Below are 27,925 nucleotides of genomic sequence, written 5' to 3' on the forward strand. Positions count from 1 at the left end.
GTGGTAGAGTTGCTGAAGTAGGGCGGGGTCTGGCAGGTCCCTCCGCCAATCAGCACCGTTTGTTCAGTGAGCTCGCGCTAGTAAGGCGGGAGTCAAGGCGCTCTGAGCCAATCAGCGCACACCTTCCTCAGCGCTGGGAGAAGTTAGCTGTCTGCTGGCAGTCCGGTCCGTAGCCACGATGGGTGTAGTACCCTGCCTCCTGTTCGCCCTCCTGCTCGGGACGCGGATACAAGAAAACACCGGTAAGTGCCCCTCCACGGACCACACCGAGTCGGCTTTCGGTTTGGTCTCGCGTGTTCCTCGGAAGTTGCGTCGGACCAGTTCTGCCAGAAACATCTCTTTGTTCGAGTAGCCCGAAGAAGAAGCGGAGTGTGTAACTAAGATGGCGCGGGGTCGCGGCCAGCCTGCTGCTGCCTGTCGGAGGAATGTTTATTGTCTGAGCGGAAAGACGATGGCAGATAAAAGTTGCACCGGGCTTCTAACTTGGCAGGCGGGATCTTAAGGGACCTGTCCGGCTCGATTCCGGTTCGGCTTTCTGGGATTCTGCTTCGCCCTCAAAGAGCTCGCGAGCCCGTCCGGAGGAGACAAAGTTGTCCGAACCGCTGGGTGGACGTCGGCTCTCCGCTGTCATTGTTGTGTCGGTTCGTGTTCCGCCCCTCTTCTTTCGGAGGCCGTCGTTGAACTGCGCTGGTCGGCTCGGGGTTCCCGTTATTCGCTCGGTGTTTATAGGAAACACATCTGGACTGTTGTTGAACTCCGCTCGCTGCTGTCAACAGTAGTGTGTCCCGTTGTGTGGCTGGTTAGTTAGTTAGTTAGTTAATGAGTGTCGACTGGCGGGTAACTTTTTTATTTACACACTAACTTCACTCCCGCGAGCATTTAAGCGGTTTGTTTTTCTACACTTCCAGCTCCTCGACCCGGGTCTTTTCGGCGGTGGTTCCGACGTGAGTCCCTGACGGGTTCCGTGTTTAGAGACGAGCTTCCGGTCCCCCGGTTTAACAGCGCGACCTCATCGCAAAGGTGCAACCTAATTGCTCCCGTTGGTGACGCTCTGTTGCATTCCTCTGCTGACCCGAAGAGCCCCGCGTGGACGAAAGAGGCGCGTGGCCTCTTTCCATCATGCATGCGCGTGTGTGTGCGTGTGTGTGACGGGGTGTTTATGACCCCCGATGGGCGGGATCGCGCCCCCCCCCCCCCGTAAGATTTCCCCATGTGACTCTGCATCAGTAGCTGCTCGTTAGAGAGCTGACCCACGTGCCCGTAATGTGCACGCGCGGTTTTTATTTATATAGATGTTCACTTCTCAGTCGGAACCGCGCGCGTTTTCCTTTGTTCCAGCGGCCATTGCAGAAGGATCATTTCTCTCGGATACAAACGGGAGCTCAGTGTTTTCCTCCTTCCTATGCACTCACGCGCTTCCTTTGTGCGACATTCCTTTGTGTGGAGAGAGAGAGAGAGACATCACGGGTGGAGGAGCGTGCTCTTCAAACAGCATACATAACGCTGTATGAGAGAACCAAAGCAGGGGGTCGTGTCCTCAAACACCCCATGCACACTGCTGCTATGTTGGCTCAAAGCCCCGTGAGAATGTGAGGGGGATGCTCATCAGTGGGGGTCGCCATGGCGTGGGTCCACCACGGTCGAATCCACATCAGAAAATATGAATGTTGATATGTGTGTGTGTGTGTGGACACACACGATGCGAGTGACTCTGGTGTGCGTGCTGCTGTCGGGTTTGAATGCTTCCACAGGAGGATGCGTGGGGCTTTAATCCGAGGTGCCACTGACACTCCAGCGTGTTCCGCTGCTTTTGGGCGTTTCAGCGCCACTCCCCTGCAGCCTCCGTGGTGTTCGCACAAAAGCATCCGCACACACATCCCAGCGCTGGCAGTGGGGCCAAATTGGGTGGCGTCACTATTGCTCTCCTCCTCCCACCAGCCCCAGTCATCCTCTCTCCTAATAGGCTCTGATAATAGTCTCACCCCCCCCCCTCGCAGCGCTTTCAGGCATAGTACAAATACAGGGACACATTTTGCAGGAGTGGTCTGTGTGGTGGGAGACTGACTGTTACTCTCCCTCTTCTTGCTTTTGGTCATTAGCATTCCTCACATAACCAGCGGCGTGGGCAGGTATGCGCCCCATGTCATACCTGCAAACATGTAGCTCTTCTGTTCCGGTTTGAAATCTAAATGTGTCCTGCATGTGAATCATTTGGATCCAGGCGAAGGGGGCAAGTGGCCGGCCAGCCTTCCTGAGATTGGAGTCGGACAGGGAGGAAAGGTGGCGTTGTGATGTTGGCAATAGAGCCTCTTTGATGTGACTTGACGGGCCTCGGCACTGACAGTCAGAGTGCGATGCAGTAAGACTCATCGAGTCCTCCGGGGGGGGGGGGGGGGGGGGGTTTGCTGTGCACTGAAATGACAAAGACGGAAACATGTGATTCTACATTCCCTGTGTGATGGAGTCTCGTCTAGTGTCCCCTACTTTCTTATTGTCCCGGCCCAAGGAACCACAACAAATTGGACAGGTTCCTCCAGCCGAGGCAGCAGCTAGTTGGATTCAAATGCTCCAATGCAAATGAACGGCACCCCCCTCCACCACATCTACCCCCACCACTGGTGTTCTTCACAGGAGTCACCAGCTCCACTGCTGATTTGAGAGCCGGCGGTCGCGCTTGTTCATATCCGGTTTGAATAATAACCTAAGTAATAGTAGTAACACATATTACGCCGCTGGAGTCACGTGATCGCTGATACCGTCAAGTGCTTGCAACTAAAAGTAGGCGAGGTGGAATAGAGAGAGAGAGATCTTTGAAGCGTCTCTCTTCACCTTCATCTCAAACATTTCACCACATCGCCCGTCCTCATGTCTCCTGAGAGTGCTGACAGCGACTTGCACCGGATGTCACTATGCAGTCAGGTGTGATGTGTCTCTGCAACCATCTTTAGTCGAGTGGCTGTATTTAAACTCAGGAGGCATGTTTGGTTCTGGCCCTTACTGGGAATCAGGGTGCTTACCTGCACCAAAGAAGGGGTCTGCAAGGACCACTGCTGTTGAGCGCCGGATCGACGTGTCAGCGTTCTAGTTTGTGCTTTTTAATAGAAATACAAAATGCACAAAGCGCGAGCATGACATCACACGTTTTAATAGCCTGCGTGGGGGGGGTGTTTAAAAATATGTCGCACTTTTTTCTGTAATGTCTATTTTATTGTGATCTCGGATCAAGCTCACGGCTGGTTATACGTCTCATTTGTTTGGTTTAAGAGTGGGACGGCTCACTGACAGCTGTGCAGAGATAAAGGAAGCCGGCTCTCACACAAACTAATTGAATTCTGCCTGACGGATAAAAGAAAATTGACTTCCACTGCCAAACACAAGGTTATTTGTAATTCACACACGCATGCTCGTAGTGTCCTCATGCTCTAATTAACAAAAATACCATATCCCAGTAAATCAACGCGCAGGTTACACCTCAGGTTTCACGTGTTTTACCTGCGTAGGACTCAGTTGAGGCTTTCTGAGTTCCTCCAACAACCTGGTCCTCGACCGCTCCGTCTCAAAGAACTGATTTAGTGTGGTTTCTCGTTTTTATTTGTCACCTTTTTATCATTATTTCACCAGAGAAAACCCACAACTGGATGGCTTAACAGAGCCTGCAAGCTTTCAGCAGACGCATAGTTTGGCCTGTCGCGATAATTGTTATAATGACTTATAGTCAATAAATAAAAATGAGCGGGATTTTTGGTGATGCGATATATTATATTCATACATAGAAATCAATGTCACCAACATTTTAGACGATCGGCTGTCTCCGTCCTCATGTGTGCTTTCTTGGTCGAAAGTGGAGGTGGGGCTTAGGCAGCGTCTCCACACACGAATGGACTTGGTTTGTGTGGAAAAACCTCATTGAAAGAGCGTACTTTCATAATGCTGTTATATTGTCATATGTTCATTATGTAATCGTTGGCATGAAAAATGACAATAATATTGTTTATCGCAATTAATTTTGGTGCAATAATCGCACAACAAAAAGTAGTTATCGTGACACTGAACAGTTTAACACGGGGGAGCCGCAAACAATAAACTTCAAACCCAGTTCTTTCTGCTGCGTCTGAGGGTCCCGATGCAGACGTGTGTCTCCAGCAGACAGTCGGTTCACTCTAGTCGAGACTCAGCGGCTCGGTTGCATCTTGGTGCGTTCAGGCTCTACTCTGATTGTCCAATACTCCTACATTAAGTATGTGTTCAGATGTAATCCTGGGAATAAATCCATCATTTTCCATTACAACAAAGGCTATATTTTCATTTGGGTAATGGACTGTGGACACACAACTCCACTTCTAGGTTGAATGGTTGTGGTCGTAGTTTGTTTATCCACGTCATAATGTCGAAAAACGCAATGTTTTTACATCCATCTAACTTGGCCAATTTTTTAAGATGTCATTTATTTTTTCTCTCTTCTTTAAAGTGGAGCATTTCACGCTACTCTCTGTCTCCACCCCTGTCGACCGTACACAGTTATAAATCAAGGCCTCCTCTCTGTGGCGCCACAATGGCGAGTCAGAGTATTGTGTTTTCTGACAGGGTGCAATGAAACGAGCTTCACCAGAAAAAATACTGTTCAGTGTTGGGAAAAGGTGGAGAGAGAGAGAGGGGGCACATTTGGGCGATAAGGAGGGGGGGGTCACTTAGTCAGACGGCTCTATGGGGGCGGGCGTGCACCGTGTCCAGGTCGGAGCAGCTGCCAGGCCGGCTGACCTTTTCTAGATGGAGCTGCTGCATATTTATACGAGCGGCGGCTGAGACAGATGTAGCGCTGGCTCCGCCCACTCAGTCTGCCCGTCACTCTGAGGGATCTTTCTTTTGTCATGAGAAGATGCAGGCAGCACGACGTGGTGTTTTTCCTTCATCGGGGCGCGTTGCAGTGGTCAGCAAACACTGAGCGTGTGGAGTGACGTGAACTGGGGAAACCTGCGTTACTGCACATGCTGATACCGCCACGTTAAAGCGACTCGCCTGTTCCCGACCACAAACGTAACGGGCGGTGCGAGTCCCAGTTGTGTGAACGCCACGTCGCTAAGCCGCGACTCCGGGGTCGACCTGCAAGGACACGCATGTCAGCGGAGCAGATAGCAGCCTCTCTTGTGCGCTTTGTGTTTGTGCGAGGGGGAGGCTCATCTAAGGGGTTAGGGGGCCCCTTTGCCCAACACGCACACACAGAGCACATCTGGCATGGACAAAGAGCCGGCCATAATGGCTGTGGATGGGGGCTGGGTATATGAGGGTGGTTGGGGGCATGACCTATGGAAATGACTGTGGGAGCCCAATAAGGGGGATCAGCTGGTATAGAAGGATCTAAGGAAATGAATGGGGGCAGGGCAACGTGTGTGTGTGATTGCGTGTGTGAATGAGTGAGTGAGACTGTGTAAAGTGTGTAAGATGTTTACAGTTATTTTATTGCACTTTTCGTCAGATATTTGACATGTTGTTCATGATACAAGAGTCAGTTTACTTGATTTGTGCTGTTATTTTTGTGAACGAGTGAGTGAGACTGTGTGTCAAGTGTGTATGTGTGTGTGTTCACACTTGCACTTTTCATATTTCTAAATTTTTGAGACTCAAGTATTTGACATTTATGAAATTAAATAAATATTGACATGACAATCAATCTGAAACCCTTAGTTTCAAATTTGTTTTCAGAATTTTTTCTGTTAACAGGATTTCCTGTTTTTCAAACACAGCTCTGGTATCGGAATATTATCTGTATCGGCCGATATCCAAATTTAGGTATCGGGATCGGAAGTGAAAAAATGTGGATCGGTGCATCCCTAATAGAGGTGGTTCTATGCTTTACCTGTGCAAACGGTTTTTCACTCAACTTGCAGAAAAGACATTCTAGAAATGTCACAACATGGTGGCCGTCAACAATAGTCAGCATTTAGATTTGCTCTGAAATGGTTTCTGAGATAGTAGAGAACCATTTGAAATGCCTTTTAGACTGACGTGTAGTTTTTTTTCTGTATTAATGAATATTGTTTCATTCAATACAGGAGAAACAATGTCTTTGTAGAGATTGTGGTTGCCATGGTAATAAAAGCAATTAATTCAGCGCCCGAGCAGGTTGGAAACGGAGGTGTAAGACGTCCGTGTGAGGTGTTGCATACCGTAAGAGGACGGTTGTTGCCCTCTCCCCTCGCTTTATTTAAGGCATCGTTAGCTTTTTTGTCTGCAAATGATTGTGAAGCGTGGCCGTTCTCATGCATGCATACATACATACATGTAACCAGGGGTCTAACTCTGTTCCTACAACACATATTAGTAAGGAAGGAATGTCTGAAAAATAATACCACATGTCTATTCATTAGGGACGGATGACAAATCTCACAGTTCGGTTCAGATCAGCAAAGAAAATGGGAGCAGTCAAATGGAACTTGGTTTTATTAATTGAAGAAGTTCAAAACACTTGAAGCAAAGACGTTTTGCATAAATACAAAAACATCAAAGTTGGATCAAAACATTAGAATACTCAATGGACGCTGTAATCGCTTCAGCCCGGTTGGACCCGGCCACAAGCGCTCTCCTCGTTGCTGCGGCTTCACAGATCGACCAGCATGGTGGCGCTCCAGATGTGCAGCCATGCTCCATGTAGCGCCGTGTCCGTATGGCTTTCTTTGTAAACTATGCACGTGAACACAACTCATGTTTATCTGTTTACTGACACTTTATATTGATATTCAGGGTAGAGTTGTCACGATACCAAAAATATGACTATGATACAATATCTGCCATGAATATCATGATACCCGATGCTTATGATGCAACACCAGAATGCAATACAATACCACAAATACGATATGATACTGGTGTATTTATCTAAAAATAACAACATTTGCATGGTTCCCTTTTTACCGGCTGGTTCCTGCTCAGGTTTTTCGACACTTAAAAATGGCATTAATATAAGCAGCAAGATATTAATGAGCTGGTGCACGTGAGGCCATGGAGCAGAGAGGGTCGGCGGTTTGAACCCCTGAGCAAGACACACAACCCCTAACTGCTCCCCGGCAAAAGGATGCAGGATTTGTTACACCACTGCTATTTATGAATCCTGACGCGGCTGCACACAGGAAGCAGGCAGCCTTTGGTTATAGAAAGTACACACAGAATTGTAGAACTCTAATAAAAAAATAAAAAAGTAGTTCTTGATATTGTTATTTTCATCCATGTACCTTTTGTAACGAGGCTGCAGGTCTCAGAAACGCATCTAATCTACTTAAAGCCACAAATCCACAAATCACATTTTTACATGATGGGTGAATAACTGTCTCATCACCGCGTCCCGTCCCGTCCCGCAGGCTGAAGTCTGCATCACACTTGGGAGCGACTGCTTTGAGAACCACAGTAGTGGTGCAGGATGAGCATTCCTATCTTTAAAAAACCCAAACCTCCTGTTTTGGTGACCATCACCCTCCTTAAAGACTTCAAACGTCTCTGCCTCTTTTTTTTAATTGCATTTGGCCTTTTTAATCAATTTTAAAGGCCAAACGCCCCCCCCCCCCCCCCCGACAGAGCGGGCTGCGGGTTACTGACCGCTGACGAGTGAGCGAAGCTGCAGGAATAAATACATTCTAGGTTGAACGTCCGCTGGACTGCGGTGCAACGGACTCCTCGGTTTCGGGTTTCCGTGTTTCTGCAAACAAACCGATTGGCCCCCCCCATCGACCCAGTCGACCGGTGGTAGAGTTGCTCCATTCTGTTCATGGCGCATTTCAGAGGGTTGTTCTCCACTCGCAGAAAGGAAAAGTCTGACTGCTGCAGAGAGGGAAACAAAGTGTTCTACTCTGCAGGGTATTTAAACAACCGCAGCCAATATTGGTGCCCCCTTTTATAATAACTCCTCGTGCAGCCAATGTCGGCCGACGCATTGATGTATTTAATGGGCTCGTCGTACTGAGCACAAAGGACCGTAAGAGCCGGCCTCTGCATGAAAGGCTGACTCCGAATCAGCGCTGCTAATGATTATTCTGCGTGGAATCATGTCCGCAGATGCCGTCACAATTCTAACCCTTAGCAGAGGGGTGTCTGTTTGCTTTTGGGTTTATATACTGAGGTGGCACACAGCAGCTGTCTGAATGAAATGGGACTGGCAGTTTCTATGCTTGCATTCATTCTCATGTCGCCGTCTCAAACCTTTTGACTGCTAAATACTGACTGTGCGGCCTGTGAAGGACACCTACCCTCTGGGGCTCCAGTCAACACTACTGGTGAGAACAATAACTGTTGCTTGCAGATGATGATGTGAGCGTTGGCCAAATGGAGCCAAAGCCACCGAGCAGAAGCTCTCAGCTGGGCTGGATGGAGCTGGGCGTTCTGGCAGGTTTCCCCGTCCCCGCTCCATCCTCCTCTGCTGTCTGCTGCAAACAGCCTCCGCTCCCAACACTCGGTAATTCAATTACGGGCCGAACATTTCAAGGCGTCGCGTGTGTGAGATTTCTCTTGGATGGGGTTGCAGAATTGAATTGCTATTGATCTGCGCGATGCTGTTGCCGTTCCTCTTTCCCCCGCCGGTCTCTGCGGCGGGTCGATGTATTAGATTAAACTTCATCCTCCCTTTTCATCTCAAGCGTCTCCCGGGGGCTTCCTCCATTAAAAGCCCGGCTATCCGTCTTTCTTTCCCTCACTTTAGTCCCCCGTCCGTCCGTCTTTGTCCCAAACGTGTTACAGTAGTGGCTTATTTGGCCATAATCAGATTTAGAGGAATTACAGATGTTCAGTGACTAAGCATTACAGGCCCACAGGAACTTGTTTGGTGTACATATTTTTTTATCAGCATTCATAAAATCTCATTTCTATTTTGTGTTGCTGTGTAGCACAAATGAGTTGATAAATAAACATTGGAGTCATTTCAATAGTGCCGTTGGTACGACTCTAGTCCTCATGCCGAGTCTCACCCACACAAAATGATGATCGGGGGAGATGAAACGAATAGACTCTGGAAGGGGGCGAAAGCCACCACAGACCACTGACACGGCTCACCTGTCGTGGCCTGAACAGGTTGTACTACTGTTGGTAATAGTCTGTGATTGGAGGCCCCTGATGGATGAGGCTGTCCCCCCGTTCTGCTCGTCCTGCACTAAAGATAAATGGCTCCTCTTCTCCTCATACATCACAGGACGTATCCAGTAGTTACTGCATTTGCTAAATCCATAGGACTGGTTTTACTCCTCCATGCCTTTTTATTTCAAAGGGCAATGTGGAGAGATGACAGGAAATGGAGAGCGAGACAACAAAGGGCCCTCGGCGAACGCGATCCGAGGACGTTGCAGTTTGTGGTTGGCATCTAAACCCTGAAGCCACAAACATCGCTGAGAGGAAACTAATGTTTCATAAGCTTTGTCTGATAAACCGAGCAGAGCCGAAAGGCCTTGAGATGGAATGTATTTCCCCACGGGGGGGGGAATGGTTTTAAGCAGCACCGTAGTCCGTCGTCTACTGGAGTCCATGATGTTTGTGTGGAGCTATAACGTGGCGGCCGTACGCAAACTGGTTTTTTCCAAAATAGCAAAGAATAAATTGTGCTGAGAAGAAAGTAGCAGCCGTTGTCCCGACCCGCCCGTCACTTCACGTACAGTTGGACCTGGTTACGGTTGTTGTATACTCTAATTAAGGGATGTTTTTTATCAATAATACCGCTCAGTTTCCGTCTGGTTCCTCCTACAAATACTGTGAAATTAAGTTTTGAAAGAAAAATAAATTGCCATTGCTTTTGTATGGTTTTATGTAAACAAATAGTCAAACTATTTAAATTATTCAAATATTTATAATATGCACACTAGGGCTAAGGCGGTATTGCCAAAAAACTCTTATCACAGTATTTTGTATGATTTTTTCCCCCCCCCAGACTAAACACAACACTGAGCAGCTGTTCACCGCTCGCTGTCAGAGCAGCGTCACAGTGTTCCCGTAATTAAACATTCCTACCCCTCAGTAGCCCCCCCCTCCATCCCTCTGCCAGAGAGGAAGCAGATGGAAGTGGACCACAGATATTCACCGACTAGTGGGAACTGCGTATCCCAGCTGGTAGGGACGTCTGTGTTTAGGACACGTTGCTTTAGAATATTGTCCCCAGACGAGGAAGTAGGTCCCGTGACGTGGTGGCTCAGTGCCGTCCAGCCAGCAGCATTAACCTGCATTCTCTCCGCTGAATGTCGGGGGGGGCTCATCTGGTCCTCCAGAACTCTGAGACAGTGACTCTACTTCTCTCTTGATTTATTCCCTTAGAAGGAGTTTGGAAATTAATGTCCCGCTAGTGTTGTTGTTTACGTGGACCTTCATCTCCGCCCTTGTTGCCGTCCACCACACGAAACAATCGTGACTGGAGAAGAGAAGACCTGTTGGTCAGCCGGATCATGGAAGCTTTTCAGAGCACTTGTCCCCCCTCCGCCCAGCAGATTACAGCTTGTGTCCAAGACCCTTCGTGCTTGTGTCTTGGAATATTGACTTGCTGCTTTCTTTGTATTTGTTCTTGACTCTGGTCCCAGTATTTCCCCCCTGTGTTGTTGTAAGAATGGGAGGGAAGGAGTGTTTGTAAAGATGGAGCGCTAGGCGAGCAAGAGAGGGTGATGGGGGGGGATTAACGTGGTTTAGCCCCTGCTGACTGGCGGCTGTGTGATGTATTGTCCTGTTGCCTGGCTACGCCGCGGCTGACACTGCTATAAAGCGTAGTTTGTGGGATCCGTGTGGTTGGGGTGACGGTAGGCGCTGCTGTGTACATCCACCTCCACGCCGACACCGATAATTTAAAAAGGCTCTCGCCACGAACGAATATAATCAGGCCGCACAGAGCGAGAAACGTCCGAGCCTGAGCTACAAACACAACAACAATCCTCCAAAGAGCTCACCGATACCAAAGACCTTTCCCAAGATGTACGGTAGTCTGTCCGCTGGTGTGAGCGCCACATGTGCACATTCACAGAACGATCCAGCCAGACGCCGGCGCAGAACCGCCGTGTGGGGGTGGGGGGGGATAAAATACCATGGAAGCGGTCACGTAGATCAGCCTGACTTAGTCTGCCATGTGCACGTTAAGATCATTTTAAACATGTATGTTATCAGTGCACCTGGATGGACTTTAAAGAGGTTGTAATCCGTCGGTATTTTACTGATTATGATAATATTTAATAATATTATCAATCCCGGATCTTTTTTTCTTGTATATGAACATCTGGCCTACTTACGCTCTCCTCCTTCTCCCATTCTGTCCCCACGAGGGATTTTAAAGAAGCTGCCAAAGGGAAGTGAAGGGAGAGCGTCTCTGGCCCGTCGTTGGCTTCTGGGCTGCAGAATACCTGCGTTCAGTGTCAATCAAAGGCCACATACGGGGGCTTGCTGTGGGCGGAGGTGGTTGATATCCAAACCTGCGGCGGAGGGGTCTGCACACATGTGTTGAGCTTCCTCATTTGTCCTCCAGCAGACATTATTCCATCCAACGAGACGTCCAGTACAGAGCCGCGTTTTGCTCTGTCAATAATTACACACAGAGGTAAGAATGTATGTTGGTATCCAACGTGGGCAACAACTCGATCAGCGTGTAAAGTGATTCACTCCTTCAGTCTAGCCGTCAAGGCTCCGGCTGGATTCCCATTATTTATTCCACCACTGTCCACTTCCATGGAACTTTATGTACTAAAAACGAACGCTGCACGATTACATCTTCCCCCCCCAATATGAGCCCATGGGGAAAACTCTTTTTGGGCCTGATGGCGTCACGTGACCAACCGGTTTTATCTGCTTCAAAGCTCTATAAGAGCACATTGTCATGTGTGTGTGTGAGAAACGTAGCGCTGCAACAACGAATCGATAAATTCAATTATTAAAAGCGCTGGCAACAAATTTCATTATCGATTTGTTGTGTCGCGAGATTATTACGTCACTCATTGAGTTGCGGAGATGTGCGCGGAGCAAAAACGGCTTCGGCTCGGCGCCAAGTTGACGCAGAGAAAAGCGAGTTACATGACGCAGGCAGAGACGTCTGTTGGAATAGTCGTTCAAGGTGTGCGAGCAGGGGGAGTGGGGGGGACGCTACGGCCGACGGGGAGGTTGAAGAGGAACTGAAGTCCTATTTTTTTATTTTTAGCGGGAGAAATTGTATGTGTGGCGGGAGGGCGTTACTAAAGACCAAATAGAGTGACTGTCACGCTCAATGCGTGACACGTGAAAGTGCGTCAATGACCAGATATGCAAAGTCGACATAACCTGCCACAGGAGCACCACGTTGTCCTGTTTTGACGTGAGGAACATAATGAGCATCCAGCAGCTTCGCTGCTGCTGTTTACTCTTCATCAGCAGACCAGCAGATCAAGCTAGCGTTAGCTCGCTAATAATAACAACAACAACAGTAAAGCAGTTTGCAAGACTAAGACACGTTTTTATTTACTCTCCTTTTGGACCATTCATTTTTCAATCTGTTGTCTTGTATTTCGTGCTTCGTATATCGGTTATTGTTGACAAATATATTTGTGTGTTTAATGCGGTCATATACGGTAGTCTAGTGCGCTTGTGCATATACTATGAGTTATACGGTACTTTACGCCTGTAAAGGGAAACACTGTGATCCATTAAACCAGCGCGGCTAACTAAGAAGCCTCTAATGCATTTATTTACAAATGCCATTTTTTATCTCATAGCAGTTGTTTCTTAGCTGTACTTAGATGGGTTGTAATGATGGTAATAATTTAATGAATAAGCTTCAAGTGAACATGGGGTGTGTTTGTGAGTGTGTCTGAGTGTAGTATAGAGAACAAGTTCTGACGTTAAAAACAAATCCTGTTTCTGATTTCTGAACCTTTTCTGATTTGTATTTTTCTTTTTATAAATAACCTGTACTTTCTGAAAAAAAATCAGATTAATCGATTATCAAAATAATAGTTGCAGCCCACGTAAAACACGAGCACGCACACACTCTGATACAAACATCCTGCACAACCAACAAAAACATCTGATATTCCAACAACAATTTGAACTCCTTTTGATAATTTGTTTCACAAAAATGAGAAAAACAATGGAATCTGTTTGTCCCACATTGTAGTCAATGTTTCCAATATTAGATGAAAGAATGGAGGATCAGGCCACAGGAACTGTTCCTATTTTCCTCCCCTCAATGCTCAGTTCCCCTGAATGTTTCCCAGTTGAGAGGTTTAGCGTTGAATGTTTTTCATAGGATCATATTCAGCCAAATGGTTTATTTGTGGCAAAATGTAAAAGGGTTTAGTTCTAGAGATAATTTACATTTTTCTTGTGGGCAGTGATGAAGTACCACACGATCCTCATTTGATGCAAAATAACTCAAAAAAACATCTGCGCTCTACCAGCATCTATGTGATTATACCTGAGACCAGGTTACATAAGTGTTCCCTGTGTAGCTCTCTGTCAAGCAGACACACGTGTTCTCCTATGGTCATATATATATATATATATATAAAAGATTTGTCTTGTTTCTGTGTTTTTTTTATTTGTCTTCTACATATTCTACAAACAGCGACCGACTTATTTAGAACACCTCCGTGTTTGCAAAAGCCAAAATGTTTCCACACGCTGGATCGATAAGTTGGTTTGTAAATGTCTCGCTCGCAGTCGTCTCCTCCACGCTGTGTTTTGTTGTTGTTGTTTGTTGTTGAGTTTCGCGCGGCTGCTGCTGCGTACTGATGACGTCACAGACAGGCAGACTGAATCCAGTAACGTTTAACGTGTCTAAAGTGCTAAAAAACAAACAAACAAACAAACAAACACACATCCATACCGTTTTTGTACTTTAATCCAATGTGCAGTTTCCAAGTATCGATACAATCGATTATGTACCATTTCAATTTGTAATCGATATATGTCGTCTGGAAGGCCGATTTGCGGAGCACAGATCGATTCAGTTGGATCGCAGGAATATAAATCGATTAATCGATTCAGTGAATGAATCGTTACACCCCTAATAAATAAATAAATAAATAAATATATATAAAAAACCTCCACCGTAATGCAATGAGGGAGAATAAAATCCACTCAGGGCTGTGAGATAAAACATCTATCCGGTGATACAGGAGATACTGGACGTGACTTCTGCGTGTAGAGCCCAACACAAGGTCCTCAGTTGTCTTTTTTTATTCCTGGCCAGCAGTCCTGAAGCCACAGTGCCACATTTGCACAATAATGGCAAAAACACACAACCTTCCCGTTTCTCGAGACAGAATCCCACAGTTCTTCTTTTTAGTTTTGTTTCTTCTGTGAGCACCACAAATTAAATTCCAGTTGGAGAATTCAGAGACTGACATCTGAGAGTCTCCATCCGGAGCGCTGGAAAGAAAAGCGCTGCTGCAGGCGAACAAACGCACCGTGTAAGGGCCTCAGTTCTAAACATTAATACTGCGTCATCTTTACAAACCATCAGTACACAAATGAATGTTTAGAGCAAACCGGCTCAGCGGAGGTGAGGACGATGATGTTTTTCTAATGAGGCAGTCTTACTCCAGCCGGCTCGCGTGGAGCAGCTCCGGCTTCAACTGGTGAACTGTGACGGAGGTCACAGGGATGAGGCGCTCGCCTTACGTCTGGAGGGGTCTGTGCAGGCGCTTCGTGGGCAGAAGGGCTGTGACTTGCCTGCAGCGCTGCTCCAAAGTGGGAGCGGGTCGTATTATATGTCACTTGCTCGTCCTGACTGCAGCATTTATAGACTCCTCTCAATAGCCTCAAGCAAAGCTCAGCTCATCTTATCCGGTGATAAACACATTTTCCTATAAATATTTCACAATAAAATCCTTGTAGTTTTTGCCGCTCACTCTTTCCTCCCTGCAGTGTTCGTTGTTATTTCCCCCCCGCCTCCCCATTCCAGATGTCAGGGTTTCCCCCCACAAAATCATGGAATCCACAGGAAACAGATTGATCCCTTTTTCCCATAAAAACCTTTTAGATGTGGTTGAAACATTCGGGGGGGTTAATAATAACTAATATCCAGCTGACATGGATTAAAAACATCTAGACAGGCGTCTCTACGGGTCACAAGCACATTAAAGGACGCGTGGGCCGAATTCTGCAACTCTGACTTGACCAAGTCTGAAAAGTCTGCTGTGCACTCATCATGGCGTATTATTGTTTGGGTTCTTGTGCCGTCGTTTTATTAAAGCATTCCGTTGTTGGTTTGTGGACTTGCTGAAATTGAAAATCTCTGCTGGCGACGGCTCTTTTTAATAAAATCTATTTCCTCCGACTGCTGCTTGGATCCAGCCAGCTGCACTCATGACAATAACACAACAATTAGTTAATAACAGAGGCGCTGACCCAAAGACCACGGCCTCTCCTGGAGCTTCTGGCCCGTCGCCATGGTGATCCAGCCTCCGCAGGGAGAGGCCTGCTAGCGTCCAATCGCAGGCCGCTGTAGACTCCTTTCAGACCCGAAACATCATAGCGGAGCCACCTCGTACCACCATTCAGACAATCCTAGCGTGTGTGTGTGTGTGTGTGTGTGTGTGTGTGTGTGTGTGTGTGTGTGTGTGTGTGTGTGTGTGTGTGTGTGTGTGTGTGTGTGTGTGTGTGTGTGTGTGTGTGTGTGTGTGTGTGTGTGTGTGTGTGTGTGTGTGTGTGTGTGTGTGTGTGTGCGCAGACACACATCTGACTACTCTGAGTCAGGAGACAAGTGTCAGCTGGCTTTAATTTATCCGTCTCATTCAACTTTATCTTTTTCCCACTCAACATCTCTCACACACACACACACACTCTGTTGTGCTGTTCTCGGAAGTCTGTCTGGAATTCCCCTCCAGACTATTGCATGAAAACCCGCATGTGAGAGAGCTGTTCCACTCTACCTGCGATAGCATTCTCAGACGCGCGTGTGTGTGTTTCTCCTTAATATCATGATACACACGTTGTCACTTGCAGTTACTTCATAATTCATTGTCTGAAGGCACATTCTCACTGGTGTCAGACACTTTTCTGTCTAGTTGCTCAAGTCTGGTGTGCGTGTGTGTGTGTGTGTGTGTGTGTGTGTGTGCGTTTGCATACGTGTTGGTGTGGAACTGCTGTGTGTGGGAGAACTTTTCTTTTTAAATTCCAGTTTTACAGACTAAATCTATTGCCGCTCTGAAGTCCACATAAAAAAATAAACCAGCTGTCTGTTAGAAGGAGCACTCACGCAGTCATTGTCTTTCCTTATTCAACACACCATTGAAATGCACAGAAAGTCGTAAATTCTATGCTGCGATTAAAAAGTCTAACTGACGTGACCAGTTTTATTGACTTACTAAGCAGCTTAAACCTGGTGTTGAGGTCATTACTCGCTCACTAAGCTCTATTTTGTAATCCAAAACCTGCTAAAGCAACATTGTACGAGATTGCGTTAAAGGCGTCACATTGGCACTTACTTCCTCTCACAGGAGCGTCGTTCCTCTTGTTATAATATCATCTGACCTCCAAGAACTGATTGGAGGTCAGATGATGAGCGCTAAACAAACCCCTTTAAAAAATGCAACCGCCTACTAAGGTCCGCAACCACCTACAGGAAGCCACTCTTATGATTTGAAAGCAAAGAGTCCAAATTGGAAAGAATAAAAGGAGCCAACTTTAAATTGGCTCCACTGTGGCAACATGTTGGACCTTGGGACGGCCGAATGTGTCCTTTCTTAGATCGTCATGCAGAAACACACAGAAGCCGTTGTTTTTACCGTTAAAACATAAACAATTCTCCACCGATATCAGCGGAGGGAGGCGAATAGAAACGGCTTGCAGTGACCACACTTCCCCCTTGGAGCTTAATTTCTTGATAATCTTGATAAATGATCATTTTGGGGATAGGACGATTAAAAGTCCTGTTCGACCCGTCTGCAGTTCAGGCTGGCTATGCTTCTGCTGTCGCACTCGTTTCAATTCATGGTTCAAAAAGTCTTGCGTGTGTTGCAGAGCAATTCACCGCCAGAACAACAGGTGGAGTAACTTTTTTGTAGAAGACGACCGAGAGTCACCTCTCGACCGGCAAACTGACGTTTGTAGAGATCTCCCTCCATAAATCAGGCCGTCCGACGGCTTGTAGAAGTGCTCATATTTACGCATTTCTTCCGACAAAAGCTCTTCAATCTGATTCATTCTCCCTACAAAAATCGTTGTTTTAATAAAGGCGGTATTGTGCTATGAAACAGGAAATGTGAGACTCCGTAAAGGACGTAGTTAGCAGACCAATCCCAGCCTTGTGGGCTGCAGGAGGCTTGCGTCGTCCCCCCCACACACAGACACACATTGGGGAGGAGGCAGGGATTGCTCAGGTTAACAAATCGCTCCTTGGTCTCACATCTGAGTGACAAACACGATGCCGGTCTGAAAGCGGAAGGCAGCGATTTGTACTTTGTATGTTTTCTGGCCCAATAAATACCTCTTTAGTGGGATGATGTCATGGTTGTCCTCTCCCCTTCCTCCCCCCAGGCCTGCAGTGTTACTGCGACCGCTGCAGCGCCAACTCCAGCTGCACGACGGATGGCGTCTGCTTCGTCTCCATCCGCAGGTCGGGCAGCCAGCCCTCCACGGAGCAGCGGCAGTGTGTGCACAACAACGAGCTGATCCCCAGGGACCGGCCCTTCATCTGCTCCCCGTCAGTCACGCTGGACACGGGCATCTACCCGCTCTGCTGCAACACGGACTACTGCAACAAGGAGCCCAACCTGGACATCCCGCCCGGTACACACACACACACACACACACACACACAGGAGCGGGTAAGGGTCTTCCATGAGGGACACACAGCCCGCAGCTTTTCATTCCAACTGATCATGTGTCCTGTTCTCATTTGTTATGTCCTATGCCTTAATGGGTCCTCCTTGTATTACGTAACCTAAAGAGCTGTAGATCCATTCATTCATTAATGGTTACTGAAGTGGTGCATTGATTTAATTACATTAAATCCACCTGGCCCCTCTGTTCTCGGGTGTATTTAATCTACATCCTCTTCAGTAGGGGGATGAAGAGCATGTAGACTGAGAGGCCAAATCTCCCACCGGCCTAGCAGACGGAGGTGCCCCCCCCCCCGCCCGTCGGCCTGCTGGCTCGTGGCCCCGGACTAACCTTTTACAAGCCGTCCCCGTGTTTACACTGTGTCGCCCTCCGAGCCGGCCCGGAGCCCGACACACGCACCGGTCACGCTTTGGCTCCATCTCACTTTGTAATCTGCTCTGTGTGTCCGGCAGTCCACCCCGAGAAGACCCCCCCTCTGGGGCCCGTGGCCCTCGCGGCGGTCATCGCCGGCCCTGTGTGCGTGCTGTGTCTGCTGCTGGTCCTGGCGTTCTATGTTTGCCACAGCCAGAGGGGCCTGGGGGCCGGCGGCGCGGGGGCCCACCACCACCACCACCACCGGGTGCCCAACGAAGAGGACCCCTCGATTGACCACCCCTTCATCACCGTGGGAACGACGCTGAAGGATCTCATCTATGACATGACCACCTCGGGCTCTGGATCAGGTACGCTCAGGCACAGAGGTCAACAAGGAGGCCGGTGGGTTTGGGGAGAACGTTCATTCACTTACAGAGAGTGAGATCAGAAGATATGATTACGATACTACTCTAATGTTTGTAAAATGGTTAGGAAGTGGATTAGCTTAGCATAAAACTGTGGGCAGGGGAGAACAGCTAGCCTGGCTCTGGCCAAAGGTAACAGGCTCCACCCCCTCCGTCACACACTGTTGGAGAAGAGCTGTGGGGCCTGCACTCTTGACTGGTTGCCCGGCAACCTCGCGGTTGACGTCAAGGTTCCAGCACGTGACCTCGTGCGGTCAGTGAGTTGTAGAGTGGGGCATATTTAGGATATTTGGATTGCGGTTGCAAAAACCAATGCGCTGTAATTCTTTCATACTGAAATGTAAAGGTCAACCTGCAGCGCCGATGGCACTCGGCTGCGCCTCCACCAAAGAAACTCCTTTCAAACAAAAGTAGAACGTCTGTGTCCCTGCACAGAGTGGTAGCAGCTCAGTCTGCACAAGGTCCCTGCAACCTGCACCAGACGACGATAGTTGCTAGACGTGTGTGTGTGTGTGTGTGTGTGTGTGTGTGTGTGTGTGTGTGTGTGTGTGTGTGTGTGTGTGTGTGTGTGTGTGTGTGTGTGTGTGTGTGTGTGTGTGTGTGTACTCTGAAGCTATACACATCATAAAGCACAAGTCTATTAAAAAAGCTGTCTGGCCCAGGTTCAGACTGCACACACACACACACACACACACACAGACACACACACACACCCTGGCTAAAGCTGTCATGCTAGCTATGACTGGCACCTCCAGCACAATGCCAAGCAATGACTCAGATTCAGTTTGTTTTAGGCTATTTGTACCATATTTGACAATATGCAAGTGTGTGTGTGTGTGTGTGTGTGTGTGTGTGTGTGTGTGTGTGTGTTGGCAGAGCTGCGTAGTCTGTTTTAATCACTGTGCTGAGTCAGAATCTGTGTAGTGTAATAGGAGGAGGATTCTGATTGCTCCGTCATTTCCTCACCATAACTGAATAAATGTATTTGCCATATGAGCAAACCGTATTAACCCTCACTGCAAATATTCTATTTTTTTTGGTGAAGTGCAGCGCTGATACAGATTCTCTCACCTGCACATGACTTATCAAAAAGGCCTTTTACTTGTATCTTTCTTTTTTTGCTATTCAAGACGAATGTGTGGGTCTCTGACGCCGGCAGTAAGCAGCCTGTAAAAACGTGAAAGACTGCTTCATACAGCTGTCATCAAAAAAATGCTGCGACCAACGACTCATTTCATAGCTTTAGGGTTTTCTACATCTGAAATATCTCCCACTTGATTGTGGAAACATTCCAGCCAGTGTTGTTCCATGCTGAAGTTTTAACTGTGGGTTCATTGACTGAAGCGCTGAGTGTGCTTCCTCCCACGCGTGCTGAGCGTCCTCTTCCCCGGGTGCTGCTTCTCTCTCCAGGCCTGCCGCTGCTGGTCCAGAGGACCATCGCCAGGACCATCATCCTCCAGGAGAGCATCGGGAAGGGCCGCTTCGGGGAAGTGTGGCGCGGCAAGTGGCGCGGCGAGGAGGTGGCCGTGAAGATCTTCTCCTCCCGCGAGGAGCGCTCCTGGTTCCGCGAGGCTGAGATCTACCAGACGGTGATGCTAAGGCACGAGAACATCCTGGGCTTCATCGCCGCCGACAACAAAGGTGAGGTGAAGAGAGGCCACAGCCAGCAAGGAGAAGCTGAACGAAAAGAGATCAGCGAGTCGTGCAGGCTAATTAGAGAAGGTGGATGCACATTAAGCGTGGAAACACGATCTTCATCAGGCTGCTCTGCTCCTTCCAAGTGACCCGAGAGCTGTCTGCAAAGTTAAAGCGGATGTTCGCTGTCAAAGAGCTGCTGGTAGACAGTGTGGGGGAGTAACGTCCTCAGCCAAGGCCGAGCACACATTACCACGCAGTCTGACTGCTCTAGCAGCGCGCACACACACACACACACACACACACACACACACACACACACAGCCCTGATTTAATGGTAGAGGAAACACTGGTGACGGCACGGCTACATGAGAGCGCTAGATCTCCATGATGAGTGCACAGCAGACTTTTCAGACTTGGTCAAGTCAGAGTTGCAGAATTCGGCCCACGCGTCCTTTAATGTGCTTGTGACCCGTAGAGACGCCTGTCTAGATGTTTTCAATCCATGTCAGCTGGATATTAGTTATTATTACCCCCCCCCCGAATGTTTCAACCACATCTAAAAGGTTTTTATGGGAAAAAAGGGATCAATCTGTTTCCTGTGGATTCCATGATTTTGTGGGGGGAAACCCTGAGATCTGGAATGGGGAGGCGGGGGGGAAATAACAACGAACACTGCAGGGAGGAAAGAGTGAGCGGCAAAAACTACAAGGATTTTATTGTGAAATATTAATAGGAAAATGTGTTTATCACCGAATGAGATGAGCTGAGCTTTGCTTGAGGCTATCGAGAGGAGTCTAAATGCTGCAGTCAGGACGAGCAAGTGACAGACTTTTATTGTGATGGTTTTATAGGAAATGAAATGTGTTTATCCAGCATTTTACAGCTGCTCCTTCTCACCATAAAATACATCCCGTCACCACCCGACCAGGCAGGTCAGTGTGATCTGGACGCGATCGCAAACGTTGCAGCTTCATCTCCAGCTCCCTGTGTGTGTTTAGATAACGGGACGTGGACTCAGCTGTGGCTGGTGTCGGACTACCACGAGCACGGCTCCCTGTTTGACTACCTGAACCGCTACACCGTGACCGTGGAGGGTATGATCAAGCTGTCCCTGTCCACAGCCAGCGGCCTCGCCCACCTCCACATGGAGATAGTGGGAACACAAGGTGAGACACACACACGAATACGCAGGTCGATTTGTCCCACACATACTTGGTAAATCTGACCATGGAACGTACGGCTGTCCGTCTCCAGGGAAGCCGGCCATCGCACACAGAGACCTGAAGTCAAAGAACATTCTGGTGAAGAAGAACGGGACGTGCTGCATCGCGGACCTCGGCCTGGCCGTCCGCCACGACTCCGCCACGGACACCATCGACATCGCTCCCAACCACCGAGTGGGGACCAAAAGGTACCGCGCGCCCCACTGAGCCCTCTGTGGGACACCGTCTCCTCCTGTAGCCGCTGAACTCTCCCAAACCCAAAGCATGGAGCCAGAATCCGATGCAGCACACAAAGGTGTGGTGACTGAAGAGGAACAGTTGGCCAAGCAACGGCTCCGGAAACGGTGCAGAGATCATCCGAGCCAGAGTTTAGAGGCAGTAAATCAATGCAGACATCAGAGGGAGGCAGGGAGATGATACAGACATGCACAGAGAGGGGGTTTCAGTCTGTGGGACTTCCCAAGGTCAGGGGGGGGGGGTTCCTATCAGTCGACGCACACAAGTTTGGCTGGAAAAGAGTTCTGTGGGAGCTTCCATTGTACAAGTGATTAATAAAATGCACACAGTTCAACACTAACTGAGGAGACAGAGCGCGACCAGTTAGCTGATAAGCCTTTTTGACAAAAGCAAAAAGTCAAACAGTTGAGTTCTGCAGCTGTGCATCGTGTCCCCCACATGACACGGGAACAGGTCCAGTAGTGGAGCCTCCACATGTGCGTGCTCACTGCCGCCACTCTCGATGATCTCATACGGCGGTCACAGCTGTATGTTTGTAGCAGTTAGCTGAATAAACTGCAGCCATCGAGGGTTTCGATCGTCTGTCTTTTTGCTTGTACGTCAACCAATGACGAGAGGGCCTTGTTGCCCTGAGGCTGAGTTTGGTGTAAATGCGCCGTGGGTAACCGATAAGCGAGCGTTAGCATCCAGGGTTAGCTGTGCTATGTAGAGCTGTAGATGACCGCATGCAGAGTGGGGGCGGCTGCACGTGTTGCATCGCTGCATGAAGGCTTCCCAAATAAAAGCACCTGGGTGAAGCTCACCTGGTCTGAGGGTCCCGTTGGAAAATCTGCAGGTGGAAGCTGGTATTTTATCTGTGATGGAGCAGCCACACAAATGGCTATTTGTCTATACGTGGCTTCCCTCTGGGACCCTCTTGTTCTGTTGTGCAGGCGAGTCTAGCTGCAGGGTCAGAAAGTGAGCAGCACTCTCCTCCTTCCCACAGTGATATCAGCATAGCTTTCATCCCGCTCTGCTTTTCTCTCTTGTTTACGACGGTTCCCTGCCTTCGGGCTGCTGGTTCCACGCTGCAGGCGTGTTCCGGTGCCACTAAATGATTCAGTAGAGACTAGAGCTCTGGCCTGGGCGGAAACACATGTTACAAATTGATGATTTGATGCCACCGGGGTTTCTTTTTCTCTCCTTTTCCCTTTACTGTCATCACGTCAAAGTTATTCTTTGGACACACTTTCTCATTCTATTCAATGAGTTGGTTTTGGTGACTTATACCTTTTTTAAACTTAAAGTCTTCTTCTGCAGAGTAGATGTCGAGAGGGAAGTAGTCTAGAAGCTAGCTTAGCTTAGCGCGTAAAGTGGTCCGTTTGACACTCACCCCCCTTCTGCTGCTAATCTCATAGGCCCTCCTAAAAATGTAATCTAAGGGGTCTTTGCTCTGCAGATTCCAATCAGGTTATGCAGCGAATGGACAGTTTGACGCAGGTCATTCAGTCAATGTATTTAGTTCTGTTTTCTTAAGCTTTAAATGTTGTTTCAGAAGTGGACTTTATGATCCTGCGTGAGCAAGAATAACTCTCCTCTCTCCGCTCAGGTACATGGCTCCGGAGGTCCTGGACGACTCCATAAACATGAAACACTTTGAGTCTTTCAAGAGGGCCGACATCTACGCCATGGGCCTGGTGTTCTGGGAGATCGCCAGCCGCTGCTCTATGGGAGGTGAGGATCTAGCGGGGAGGCTGAACAGGGGGCGGCTGGATGGACCGAGGGATGTTGACACACCAGTATGTGCACGAGTAGAAGGCACCATGCATCTCATCTCCTTTCGAACCATTTTTTTTTTCCAATCGTGTCAGGCATCCATGAGGACTACCAGCTGCCCTACTACGACCTGGTTCAGTCCGATCCGTCAGTGGAGGAGATGAGGAAGGTGGTGTGCGAGCAGAAGCTTCGCCCCAACATTCCCAACCGCTGGCAGAGCTGTGAGGTGAGACGCAGAGCTCAGGTGGAGGTACTCCACCATTGTATGTGCTCACCATAATGGTGTCAGCGGTGAGTCTATAGCCCACGTGTGTGTGTGTGTGTGTGGGGACAGCTGGATAGTGCTATCTAAACAAACCACATAACGATCAGCTCCGGTCAGACAGGATCACAGTCTGCATCAAGCCAGGCCACTTTGTAAACAGACTCACTCATGAGCAGCCAAGTCGGCTGCCCACACACACACACACACACACACACGGTGCTAAAGCCTGAGCAGACGCTCTCCTTCATGAGGTCTCTGAAGAACTTGCTTTCCGTGGGTTGTTTGACACCAGCCACCTTTTGTCTGGCAGCATCCACACGGCCGGGACGTTTGAATCTGCCTTTTCCTTCGAGGTAAAAATTTGTGTTCCGTTTACGCCACAGTGATCACGTTTACTCCCCTCTGAATCTCCTCTCTAACAAGACCTTGGTGAGCCAAAGCGATTTGTGACGTCTTTCTCTACCCAGCTAGCTGAAACCATCAGCAACGGTCAACTACTACAACACAACGGCTATTCCCCCTCATGTAAAGGCTCTCCTCCCTCCCACTAGAGACCATCTCTGTGTCAGTCAGTGTAGAGATAATAATAATAATAGAGACTAGTCCGCCTGATGAATGTGACTTAACCCCGGAGAAGGTTCCGTAGCCGAGAGGCGGACGCTGTGGGAGACGCTGTGCGGCCAGATGCTGTTTACAGCCTCAGCAGCAGGGACGTGGAGGCGTGAGGAGGCACTCTGATGGTGTTTAGGGGAAGTCTCCCCTGGAGGGGAGCGAGGGGGAATAGTTTCCTCTGAAAAACAGTAGGATTCAACCTCGCTGGCCAGAACACAACATGATGAAGACGTACGGAGGCGGTTGGCTGTCATTCTGTTAAAGTATGGTCACAATCAGATAGAGGTGTCAGGAAATGTCCCACTTTGGAATCCGTCTCTGATTAAGTGAACTCTTACTGGAATCCAAACGCTTTCTCTTTGTCCACTAATAACTCATGAAACGTTATGGACCCCAAAACCCTCCAAGGGCTCAATACAGTGAAGACTGGCCATCACTTTGATTACATTTTTTTCGGGCAACTTCATTGATAAGAATGTAGGATAGGAACATGTAAGCATTACGCGTCTGCCTTTCACTACTATTGTATGCTAGGTTGTAGGGGAGAGTGGGGTGATTTGTGCCGGGGGGAGTAGAGCTGCCCCCCGTTTTACTCAGAAGAGAGATACATGCATGAGAGTTGAGCACATTTTTCTATGACTAAGGTTTTTGGATTGTAGTGTCTGAACCACCATAGACGAGTTTGTTTTGGTGCTTTAGCACGCTACACAATGAGTCTGTAGCGTTAGCATGATGTTAGCTCTTAACTGCTAAATCATGCTAGTTTTTATTGTGGGTCTGGGGGGATTTGTGCCAAAGGGCCAACAACACTTATGATTATTTTCAACATATTATCAGTTTGTAATTGTATTCTTACATTTTAGCACTCAAAGTGAAAGAGGGAAAGACCGTACGTCAGGTGGAAAGCAAGATGAAGATCTGCAGGATGAGCTTGAAAAAATTCATGGAGAAGAAAAAGTAACAAAGACTTGCCAACCAAGTCCTCAAAGAATACATAGAGACGGAGCTAGCAGACGATACAAAGGCACAAGCAGGATGTTTCATGCCATAAGTGCCACGGTGAAGTCTGCATTTATTAAAGGAGAGTTACAGGGAACATTGCTGATTACTTTCCCAGGACTGTTTTTATTGTCGTTTGTATCAGATGACATGCATCATTCTGAACAATACAGCACAATTTACCCCAGCGTTTTCCTCCCAAAGGCACAACTTACCCCGCAACAGGGGCAGGTTGTGCCACGAGACCACATTTTTCCCAAAAGCTTCAGAAAGTTATTGTTCTCAGGGATGCGCCACATCCTGAAATATATGTACATCCTTAAGTTGAAGGCATTACTGTCATGGCCTCACTTTAAAGTCACTGAGTAAAAACACCTCACTTTCCCTTATACAGGCTTTATTTATTGGCATCAACGGGGTCTTACTGAAGCCCCCCCTAGTAACGGCCGGATGTTGTGCTTTAAAGGAAACTTGTAGATGACATCTAATGGGATGGAGAGCAGCGCTTTGGGAACCCGTAGGTTCCCTTTGGTCTTAACCTCACAGATCCGCCCAGGTTCAGCCCGGCACGCGTATGTGAAATGCCACTTGGAACGAGTGGCTCGCTTACTGCACACACGTGTAGGTGGCGAAGACGTCGGCCCCTCCCCACATCCTGTTTTCTAAACCGTCGTCCCCTCTCTCCTCTGCAGGCCTTGCGGGTGATGGCGAAGATAATGAGGGAGTGTTGGTACGCCAACAGCGCCGCCCGACTCACCGCTCTCCGAATCAAGAAGACCCTGTCTCAGCTCAGCCAACAGGAAGGAATCAAGATGTAGACACAACTACCAAACACTCCCACACACACACACACACACACACACACACACACACACACACACTACTGTGGCTGGCCATATCGTTAGCATTATGATCTTCATTAGCATCATCGACTGCTCCCCCCCCCCCATTGAGGAGAAGTGAAGACCTCTCATCCCCTTGTGCCCTTTGTGTCCTTCATTGACAAACTGCTGGGACATGCATCTGGAAGTCATGAGCCGTGTGTGTGTGTGTGTTGCACTTGGCAGTCTAATGACAGACGCTTGTGCCTAACCTCCCTTCTCACTCAAAGTTCCTGAGAAGACCCATCGGGACGACTGGTGTCCACCTGAAGCCCCGCCTCCACCGCGCATGCAAAACAAACGAGCTGCGACCCTGTCTGGTGAAGAGGCTGCCCCCCCACCCCCACACACACCCCCCTCCCCCCGGAGCCGAGAGTAGAGACACTCTTCAGTAAGGCTGCAAGTTGGTCACTTTCATCTTTAAATAATATTAGGAGTCACGGGAATAAGTCCTCCCATTAGGCCCAATCCAAATGGAACCGGTTGTGTTCGGTGAATCGCCGCAGTCCCTCACGGGGGGACAAATACTTTCCATGTGCACTGTGGCACATTCTGCTGGGGAGGGAGCGGGCTGCAGCCCTGCTCTCGAGTCGTGTTCCAGTAGCATCGGGAGCTGAAGCTTGGACTCCGGGACACGCCGGTGAGCACACCAGCGGGGGTCCCGGGACGTCTGAAGTTGTGACCAGAAGCTCTCGTCTCTGCAGCAACTTGGCACCTTTCTTTCCTGTTGGTTGCTGTTCTCTGTCCCCGTTTAACTCCTTGTTTTGTGTTCATTTTCTTTCTTTCCGGTGTCATTCTGAACAAGGGGACCTCATCCTTTTATCGTTTGGCGAACATGCTGCGACATATGCAATATACAGTAGATAAATGTGTCTATTTTCTATACTCTGCTAAACCACAAACCGCAAGAACAGCAACAGCAATCAGCTGCCACCACACCTTCCAAAGCCAGCTGAAACCGGAAAGTGCCAGCGCTTTAACAACCCAGACTCCTCTCATGTCGGCTCCTGTGGCGTGTGTGTGTGTGTCCAGATAGAGAGCGTGCAGCGGCTCGTACTCTGCACACCCTGAGATTTAAGGACGGAAGGCAAGGAGGGCGCACACACACACACACACACACACACACGCAGTGCCGTCGCAGCACCCACAAGCCAGCTGACTCTCTGGTGCCATTCTGTCAAACCCTCCGACACACACACACACACACACACACCTGAACATCCAACAACCTCAGCAACAACTCCTGGTCCGGCTCCTCCTCCCAGCGGGACGGACCCGGGGACCTGAGGTCCAGCACCTGCAACTGTGTTCAGTTGGAAAGGACGATGTCACCCAGAAGCCCCTCCACGGCTTCTGGGGTTAAAAAAACAAGTGAAAAAAGGACACAAAGACTTGTGAGCATTAATGATGTTGCCCTATAAATGTAAACTCTTTATTTTGTTCTTCTCACACGTGAGACCTTGTCGGATACAGGTACATTCATTTCACAATATAGCAAATGGAGATTTACAAAGCCATAGATTTCCCAGGTCATGTATTTACTTTTTTTATTGTGGCAAACTATTTCTATTAGAATGTACATTTACGCAAAACAAAAGAAAAAACCCTGAAAAAAACAACAAAAAAAAGAAGCATTCTTCCATTTCAGCTTAGTGAGCCTTAAGGGACCAACACACGAGTCAGGATGTGCTCTTACTATGTTTTTCTTTATTTTCTTATGAACAAATTATACACATATATTTAATTGATTACTATAAAAAGTTCACTATTCTATCTAAA

The 27,925-nt window shown here is 48.4% G+C and overlaps 1 protein-coding gene across 1 annotated transcript; it reads left to right on the forward strand.

Annotated features, from left to right (window-relative positions):
• Window positions 1-19: 19 nt before the first annotated feature.
• Window positions 20-27,925, forward strand: tgfbr1b (transforming growth factor, beta receptor 1 b). Its single transcript, XM_040166762.2, has 9 exons — window positions 20-242; window positions 17,452-17,703; window positions 18,210-18,479; window positions 19,947-20,177; window positions 21,173-21,340; window positions 21,429-21,585; window positions 23,223-23,347; window positions 23,485-23,615; window positions 25,958-27,925. The coding sequence occupies exons 1-9, from the start codon at window positions 179-181 to the stop codon at window positions 26,081-26,083; spliced, it is 1,524 nt and encodes a 507-aa protein (XP_040022696.2). The 5' UTR covers window positions 20-178; the 3' UTR covers window positions 26,084-27,925.

Source organism: Gasterosteus aculeatus, chromosome 21 (assembly GCF_964276395.1).
Source record: "Gasterosteus aculeatus chromosome 21, fGasAcu3.hap1.1, whole genome shotgun sequence".
NCBI classification, from domain to species: Eukaryota; Metazoa; Chordata; class Actinopteri; order Perciformes; family Gasterosteidae; genus Gasterosteus; species Gasterosteus aculeatus.

Excerpts from the sequence above, each read along its gene's own strand:
- tgfbr1b (XM_040166762.2), top strand. The coding sequence starts at position 179 with ATGGGTGTAGTACCCTGCCTCCTGTTCGCCCTCCTGCTCGGGACGCGG. Across the intron at positions 20,178-21,172 it reads CATCGCCGCCGACAACAAAG|ATAACGGGACGTGGACTCAG; the intron begins GTGAGGTGAAGA and ends GTGTGTGTTTAG. Across the intron at positions 21,586-23,222 it reads CACCGAGTGGGGACCAAAAG|GTACATGGCTCCGGAGGTCC; the intron begins GTACCGCGCGCC and ends CTCTCCGCTCAG.